This window comes from Pinus tabuliformis, chromosome 5_2 (genome assembly GCF_031772625.1).
Source record: "Pinus tabuliformis cultivar Carrire ecotype Pingquan chromosome 5_2, CPIR1, whole genome shotgun sequence".
NCBI classification, from domain to species: domain Eukaryota; kingdom Viridiplantae; phylum Streptophyta; class Pinopsida; order Pinales; family Pinaceae; genus Pinus; species Pinus tabuliformis.
Window position 1 is genome coordinate 151,601,368 of NC_142306.1, and position 9,301 is coordinate 151,610,668.

At 40.0% G+C, this 9,301-nt stretch overlaps 1 protein-coding gene across 1 annotated transcript; it reads left to right on the plus strand.

Moving 5' to 3' along the window:
* The first annotated feature begins 4,586 nt into the window (after window positions 1-4,586).
* On the plus strand, window positions 4,587-5,291 carry LOC149157977 (uncharacterized). The gene has a single exon (XM_089433841.1). It carries the CDS (start codon window positions 4,587-4,589, stop codon window positions 5,289-5,291), a length of 705 nt encoding a protein of 234 aa, XP_089289967.1.
* Window positions 5,292-9,301: the final 4,010 nt, after the last annotated feature.

Here is a 9,301-nt window from a genome sequence, read left to right on the forward strand (position 1 = left end):
CTATCAAAGCCGAACGAAGAGACGCAGCAAGTAGCAAGCTCGCGACAGGAGCTCCTGCTTAAAACTGGTTGGTGACTATAAATATCAAACCTAATATACCATTACGTTGATATAGTTGGGGGTATATTAAATTCGTTAGTTGCATGCACGTGTGGTATATGCCATATGTTAACAAACAACACACCCAAGTTTAAATGTATACCATACATATCATATGTCGTTGATTTGACATGCTATATTGGTTACACTGCAACATCGTCGAGGGTTCAACCATAGGATATGGTTGTTATAGCATATGCTGCCGAGTTTTTAATATATGCCAAATGATATTGTTTTATATATTAATTAGGCACACTAAAATATGGTTCAACGGTATACTATATATAATATATAGTTACAACAATATGACATGTATATGTGCGTTGGGCAGCAACCCTCCAAATCTATGTATACGCAAAAGTATTGCCACTATGCCACAACTTTGTGTTTGTGAGGATAAGTACTAATGCTTGTCTTTTATTACCCAGTTTTATACTATGTATTATGTGTAAAATACGGTTTCGACCCTTTTGAAGTGTAGAAAAATGAGATATAGGTCAACAAGAGTTTGTAAAGGTCATTGTGCAGCTACAGAATAGATGATAGAAAAGTGTGTTTGTGTAGAAACGCTAAGCCTTGCCATTTTGTAACATGTTTATCATTGTTCTTATGCTAAAATATATAATTTTTTTGCTTTTGGAGGATTTTGAAATGAGAGTTTTTGTGAGAGGTTCTTAGAGTCTTTTTGTAATCACTAGAGAGCAAGTTGTAGAGATTGGGGAATTGATGTAATTAGATTTATTTTGCATCGTAATTGAAGAGGCGACATCATTGGAAGTGGACCTAGAGACGTATGAACTTTGTTATCAATCTTGTTTGTATTATTTTATGTTATTTATAGTTTTCTATTTATATTATTGTGTTTTTAAAAGCCTTTTGTCAAGCTTGGTATTTTACATTTTATTTAAGCCTAATAAATCATAGGGTCACAATAAAAGATCTTGATCAAGCATGCAAACGTAGGTTATTGGAAATAAAGGAAAGAAAGCTACTTTATTTGCAATAAAATGAAAGCACACCTATTCTATCTTGCAAGGAAAGAAAACATGCTACTTAGATAAAATATTGCAAATATTAAACCTCGATTTTGCATAAAAGAAGCAATTTCTACAACAAATCAAATAAAGGCATCTACAAGGTCTCTCTACCTCTAAGTTCCATTCTCAAGGTTCCAAGAGCGTTGCAATACCTTAAGGAAGATGATTTGTTGCAAGGTGTCATGTTTCAAAGCATGATCTACAATGAAAAAAAACAAGTTCATGATCTAGTTTTTGGGTGTAGGAGTAGTTCTCACCTTGCAAACGTATTTTTTCTAGAAACCCTTGGTTAAAGTCCATATCAACACATATGTAAGCATATGTGGTGGAGCTTCATCTTTTTTTTCTATACTTTTGTTATAATATCTTCCAAGAGCTTTACTAATGTCTTGAAGAGGGGCAAAACCTTATAATGCAAAGGTAGATTTGAAAACCTAACCCACACAAGTGTTGAGGAGAGAAAATCAATTAGAGGATTAAAGGAAGGATTCCAAGGTTTCATGCATAAACCGTACTTTACCCAAAACCAAGGACCAAAGTTTAAAATCAAATCCTTGTCTTTAACAAGTTCAAACTCAACAATGAAATAACCCCTTGCACAAGGGTAAATAAAGACCTCTTCTTTTAATTGAGATTTCCAAGAGATTGTAATCCATTTATGAAAATCAACTAAATGAGCCTAGAGGCCAATGAAACAACAAAAATTCCCATTTGAACAATGGAAGGCCTATTGAAAAGTAACATATTCCACTATGGGAATAGTGATTCTAGGAGCTTCAAGAATGAGGAGTCAGGGAGAATGAGGAACATTCTTCACAATATTGTTGAAAGAAGCTTTACCCATATTATTTATAGGAGGAAGAGAACTAGATTTTCTACTGTCAGACATATTGGAAACTATAGAACAATATCTATGAAAATTCTCCCACGAGACTTCCTAAAGTCACCAAGATTGAATTTTGAGTGAGAACTAGGTGAACCAGAGGAGGGGGGCACTAAGGAAATGGAGATAGTCACTGTCATGCTTGGAACAAAACCACCAGGGAGGAAAGAGCCATTTTAAATGAAAGCCCCATAAGAAAAAGTAGGGAAAATGACATTGAAGATAAAATAGAGGCCATATGAGGTTAGATCAAAGCACATGAGGCACTGCCTCCTAGGGTACCCTAGCCACAATGGACAAAATTTTGCACTTAAATTCTTATTTTTAAGGTTTTATCTTAGTCTAAAACATAAGATATAGTTTTCAAAACTTCAATGGTGCTTGATAATGAGAATGGTAAGTGTGAATGAATCAATTCAAATAATAATTAAATGTCTCACCACTAGAATATATAATCTTAACATTGCAATTTGTGTCACTTTCCTTGTTATTTTTTTCTTTCTTTTTTCTTTTATCCTAATAATATAACATAATCTGTCAAGTTTCACTAGAACAACTAGTTGAGGATGGGCCTCGTCAACAAGGAAACCTAGGATCAAACATCACGGGGGGTGGTTGTGCCTTGTGCCAGGGGGAGGAGACATGCTAAAAAATCTAGTCATCTAAGGGCTAGTGTGGCCCAAGCCGGGTACGATCCCTGGGTGACTTTGACAGCTTAGATTCCCCTAGGTCGTAGCTCCTCAAGCCACAATGAAAGCCTAGAAGATCACAGAAAACTTGAAAAACAAAAACAAAAAAACAGTACAACACAGCCTATGGTACATTTGGGGGCATTGAAATTTATGTTGAATTGGTGTTGAAATTTGCATCAAATTTGCATCATTTTTTCTTTGAATTTTCATCATGCATGGTATTTTGCAACATTGCATCAAACTTTGTGTCTTTGTTGTGTAGTTTCATTAGATGTTGCTTCCAATATGCATCTATTTTTCACTTCTTACATTGTATTTGTGTCAAATTTTCATTGCTTGTGTAATTATTGCTTCACATTTGCAACGATTTTTTACTTTATATCTCGTTTTTGCATCAATTATGTATCTCACTTCCCCTTCCTGCATTGTAGTTGCAGTGATTTTTCACTTTAGGCATCATTTTTTCATTAAACCTATGTTGGTTTTTCATTGTTTGTGTTGTATCTACATCATTGAGTCATTTCTTTGCCAAGTTTGAGTCACATTTGAATATTTTGATTCACTTTTCTCTTAATCTTGCATCACTTTAATTCACTTTTACATCACTTAATTAATTAATGATTTATTAAACAATATATTCATTATCATTTTTAATCACTAATAAATATATTTTAATACACATGAATATATAAGATAGAGAAAAATACATTTATAAATTCATAGCAATTGTCACTTTTTTCTCCACAAAACAAGTGGTCATTTCCACCTCATGGGAATGAAAATCTTGAGTACATATACATATTGATATATCTTCTTCGTATAAACAAGGAGTCTAAAATGACAGAAGGGAAATGTGAAGCTTAACTACAACAACACCCAAATCAAATAAAAAATATTGATTAGAGCTAGACTTATCAATTCTTGACACACTGCCAACATCATGGACATCATCCAAAGCCACACCACCATCTTCTTATTCTTCTCCTTCTTATGAAGGCCTATGTAAAAGAAAAATTAAAGGGAAATCAACACATTTGTAGTTAACATTGACATTGGGAGATGTGGGATGATGGAGCTCGGGATTGTTCAGCAGTGGGAGCACAGTTAGGGTTTCTACCTCACCGCCTGAAGCAACACAGATCTCGCTTTCCATACTCACAGTTGTGTTTTCATCTTCACCATCACGATCAGCATTAACTCTTTGGATTTTTTGTCATCAGAACACACTTCGTTATCGTCGGGATTGTCTGCAAGATGTCAGACATGGAAGAAGACATGGTGGATTATTCTACTGACCCTAACCCCTAGGAGCCTATTTGGACGTTCCCTAATGATCCGGCGGAGGCTATGACTACTGGGGTTCAGGTTTCTCCTTTTCCGTGGTTTTCCGTTACTCCTCCTACCCATTTCGACCCTGGTCCTTCCTCATCCAGTCTGTCGTTTTCTTCCCTCTCTATCGACTCCCCGGGCCTTAACTGACCACCCCTATCATCATCTACCCTTCACCTACTTGCCTCTTGCACACCGCCCTCCCACCCTTTTAACTTGTTGCCTTCGGATGCTATGCTTCACCAGGTACCCTATGATTTCCCCTCCTCTGTAGGGTTTGATACTGCGGCGGGCTCCTCCCATCTGTCATCCAACCCTTTCACTCCCTTTGTGACGGAGTTGATTTCCACCTCCTCCCCTTCTGGTTTCTTTGATACGCCGGTGTTAAACTCCCGGGATAACTCCTCGTTGCCTCAACAAGAGCATCAGGGTTCACAAGACCCCTTGCAGGACCATCCGACCGTGCCGCGTACTGGTAAGAAAAAGTTGAAGTGTGTTAAGGCTACCAGCAAGGATCTATCACTCAAATTTGGTGAAGGGGTTCAAATGGGGGAAGTTGTTGACACGGCTAGCAAGGTTTTAGTGGGTAGAGTCAGAGGTCGAGCTTATTCTGTTGCTTGCCTTTGCCTCTGGGTCAAGGAAATTTGGGGGAATATTTTCAAGGAACTCCCGGAGGTTCATACTCTGGCACGGGGATGGTTTGCACTCATCTTCCAAAGGGAGGAGTACACCTCTTGGGCACTCTCCAGGTATTGGAATATTGAGTTGGCCCTGGTACTTCTTAACTATTGGAGCCCATTATTCAATCCAAAATGGGAACAAATTGGTGTTGGACCACTATGGGTCAGGTTTCCAAGGTTACCCCTCCACTTTTGGTCTGAAGACATTTTCACTCGCATTGGGAATGTGCTTGGTACCGTTCTAGATTACGAAAAGACCTATATCAACTCAGGAAATCGATCTATAGCTCATATTTTGCTATACCTGAATACCAAAGAAGGGTTGGAAGAGAAAATCACTCTACATTGGAAGAACTTCACTCGCATTCAAATCCTAGATTATGAAGGAGTGTCGTTCAGATGTCGAAGGTGTCATAAGGTTGGACATCTCTATAAGGAATTTCCTCTGGTTTTCTCGGCTGCCACTCCTACCAAGGAAGCAAAGTATGTTGCTCCTGTTGCACCCACATCAGCCATTGGACAGCCTCCTCAATCCAATAAACCTCTGGAAACGGTGGGCAGATCGACTTAATTGCCAACTTTGGCCTCCCCCCATCCTCCTTCCCCACCTATGACAAGATCCAGGGCTGCAATTGTGGTCGCTCACTCATCACGCATTCCTCCTCCCTTTTGTTTTGTTTCTAATTTTTCATTAAATTTCTTTGTTCAGCACTTGCATACTGCATTTGCATCTATTTCAAACATAACTTTTGCTACTATTACCTACCCCCTGGACCTCCACCAACTTGCTATCTCGACTACTACCCCTTCTATCCCTGGTTTGGCTCACTCACCCCTCCCCTCAGATCCCTTGACCACCTTAGGTCACTCTCATTCTTACAACCTCTAATCCTGAGCATCTCATCCACCTGAGCATATAGGGATTGGATTGACCTCCCCTCCTCATATTTCCAAGATCACCAGGGGTCATCAATCCCACATTTCTAAAGCTATCTTGCAGGCTGGGGTGGAAGTGGCACATGGCAGACAATCCACACTTGATTGGGTACCTAGAGCACCGAATACCCTCCCTCGGCCACCCCGAGGAAGTGGCTATCCTTTAATTGCAAAGGATTGGCTAGCCCTCCCAAAAAACTAGCCCTCAGATGATTATTTGAATCTGAGAATGTTGATATCATCTTCCTTCAAGAAACTCTTGGTTTGGTTGATCTGGTCATTCTTGTACTACAATCATTGAAGTCAGGTTGGACCTTCCATGCACTTGACGTCATTGGGCAATCCAGAGCTCTTGCTTTGGGCATAAACCCTCGCACTATCCAACTCAAAGCCTCCTGGGGAGGATCTGGCTTCATCGGTATGGACATCTACTCCTCAGAGTTTGGCATGGATTTCAGGATTATCAATGTATATGCCCCTTGTCAAAACAAAGCTGATTTTTGGAACCACCTCCTCAATCTATCATTTGTCAGATCTGACAATCTCATTTTGGGTGGGGATTTGAATTTCTCCATTGGATATGGGGAATCTTGGGGATGCAATGCACAAGTGGATCCCTTATCTGACACTATGGAGCAACTTCTTGAGCAACACCACTTGATTGACATACCTATGAACAAATCTCAGCCTACATGGCGCAACAGAAGAACAGGGGATGCTACTCTGGCCAGGCATTTGGATAGGTTCCTCATCAAGGAACCTCTGGTAAGAACCCTTTCAAATTACAGACAGTGGGTTGGATCTGGTGGAATATCTGATCATTCTCCCATCTTCATGGAGCTGTCGGGTCCTTTCCAGAAGCCTAGGGCCCCTTTCAAATTCAATACCACCTGGTTAAAGGACCCCAATTACATCAATTTGGTCACGGATTACTAGTGCTCTCATCCACCTGCACTGGGGAGAACCATTGCTAAAGGATTTTTTTGTAACCTTCTTGAAATCAAGAGATTATCTATTAAATGGGCAAAAGACAAACAATATCGGGATGAACAGACTCTCATTACCATTAATTCTAATCTGACCAATCTCCTGAATGAGCAGGGGAGAGGATTTATACATGCAGAGGCTAAATCAAATCTCATTAACCTGGAGACTCAGAGATCCAAAATTCTCAAAGAAGAAACATGGCGCCTTAGAAGTCGAGCTATTTAGCTTCAGGCTGGAGATGAGAATACAAAGTTTTTCCACAATTATGCAAAGGGAAGAAAAGTCAGCAACACCATTTGGCACATGCCATCTGAGGATGGTCACCTCACAACATCTTTTCATCAGCTAGCACACCTGGGCAACTCACATTTCCATAAGCTTTTCAAGGCTCCCCCTGGTGCCACCCTTGCTGAAATAGTACAGATCATTGGACTCTTCCCTCGGTTTATTGATCCGGAAGAGGCAAAGGAGCTTACAAATCTTGTTACTATGGGAGAATTGGAAAGCATGCTAAAATGGTTTAAAAAAGATAAAAGTCTGGGACCTGACAGATGGACTATTGACTTTTACTTAGCCTTTTACGATACTATTAGACAGGATATTCTAAATGTGGTGGAGGACTACAAGATTTCAAGGAGAATGTAAGAGGCCACCAACTCTACCTTTATCACCCTCATCCCTAAAATTGACTCTCCTATATCTTTTAATGATTTCATACCTATTTCACTGTGCAACTATCTATACAAGATCATAACCAAGATTATTGCCAATAGAATTAAGCCTATCTTATCATGTCATATTTCTCTGAAACAATTTTCTTTCCTCCATAATAGAAAAATTCATGAGGCTATTGGCATTGCTCAAGAAACCCTCCACTCCATTAAGACAAAAAAGCTTAAAGGTGCCATTCTAAAAATTGACCTCTCAAAATCTTTTGATCGGGTGAGCTAGCTCTATCTCAAAATGTTACTCACCCATTTAGGCTTTCCTCCTCCCTTCATTAATTGGATGATGTGTTGCATCACTACTGTCTCTTTCAATGTCCTCATCAATGGATCTGCTTCCAACTTTTTTCATGCAGAATGTGGACTCAGAGAAGGATGCCCCCTCTCCCCGCTCCTCTTTTTGCTAGTAATGGGGGGACTTAGCAGATTAATAGCCTTGGCCAAAGAGAGGGGCGCTTAGAGGGACTCAACATATAAGACCAGTGTATTCTAACCCACCTCCTCTTAGTCAATGATGTGCTCATCTTTCTCAATGGAGGCATTTGGGACACCATTGCATTCTATGACATCTTGCTGCTCTTCTCTTAGGCCACAGGTATGGAACCTAATCGATTGAAATCCACTATCACCCTCTCAGCCTACACTCCATAGGAAGCTTGGGTTACACAACAAAAATTCCCATTCCGGATCCTTGAACTGGATGATGGGCTCAATTACCTTGGGTTTTGGACCAAACCACACTGCTACAAGATCACTGACTGGATATGGCTTGTGGACAAGGTCGAAAAATGATTACTCAACTAGAATCACATATTCCTCTCTAGAGCGATTCAATTAGTGCTAATTAAAACAGTCTTGGAGGTTACACCTATTTATTGGATGTCTCTGGCATGGATTCCTAAAGGAATTTTATCTCGGATACAAAAACTTTGTTGCAGATTCCTTTGGAATGGTTATAAGGAAGGAAAACCTTTTGCCTGGGTGGGTTGGAGACACATTGCAATTCCAAAGAAATGGGGTGGTTGGGGATTGAAAGATCTATCCTCCTTTGCTCATGCACTAGTTGCAAAGATGGGATGGCTTATCCTTACCTCCCATAGCCTTTGGACAGAGGTGATTCACTACAAATATATCTGGCCACATCATATTATGGATTGGATTTGCTTGCCTACCTGGCAGAGAAATGGGACATCCATGGTTTGGTGCATTGTATTACATACTTTACCCACCATCAGGAATGGACTCACTTGGAGAATTAGAGATGGTTTATCTGTGCGAATTGGCATCGACCCCTGGATGAGTTGTGGCAACATGTTTTGCCTCCCTCTCGACCTCTCTCAATTTCTCAAGAACAGAGATATTCTTATGATTTCTCATATTGCTGACCCTGGGAATTCCACAGTTTTTACATAAGCATGGAAAACTGCTAAGCATCTCGGTATTCATGTGCGATGGTAGCAATATTAGGATGGCTATATAAATGCGCTGATAGAATCCCATGTCTGAATAAAGATGGTGCTGATGAACTCATTTGGGCCCCTACTGCACTTATTCCCCCAAAGCTGGTTATCCCATCATTCATGTTGCCTATAGGCCGCCTGAGCTATTAGATTGCTGGAGCAGTCTTTGGAAATTAAAAGCACCTTCGCGAAATAAACTATTCATGTGAAATATTTTACGGAACAAGACACCAACCGTGGTCAATCTAATGAAACGATCGTTCTCTGGTCCCTCTTGGTGTCTGCTCTGTCAACAAGCAAAGGAATCAAATGAACACCTTTTTATGTTCTGCCCTAAAATGCTTCACATTTGGGAACAGGTTCTAGCTACATTATCCTTAACCAACAGATGGCATGGTCTCAATGTTTTAGAAGCCTGGAATCAATGGAGAGTTGGGTCCTCGAACCAAAAAGTTCACTGTCTTCCACTGCTA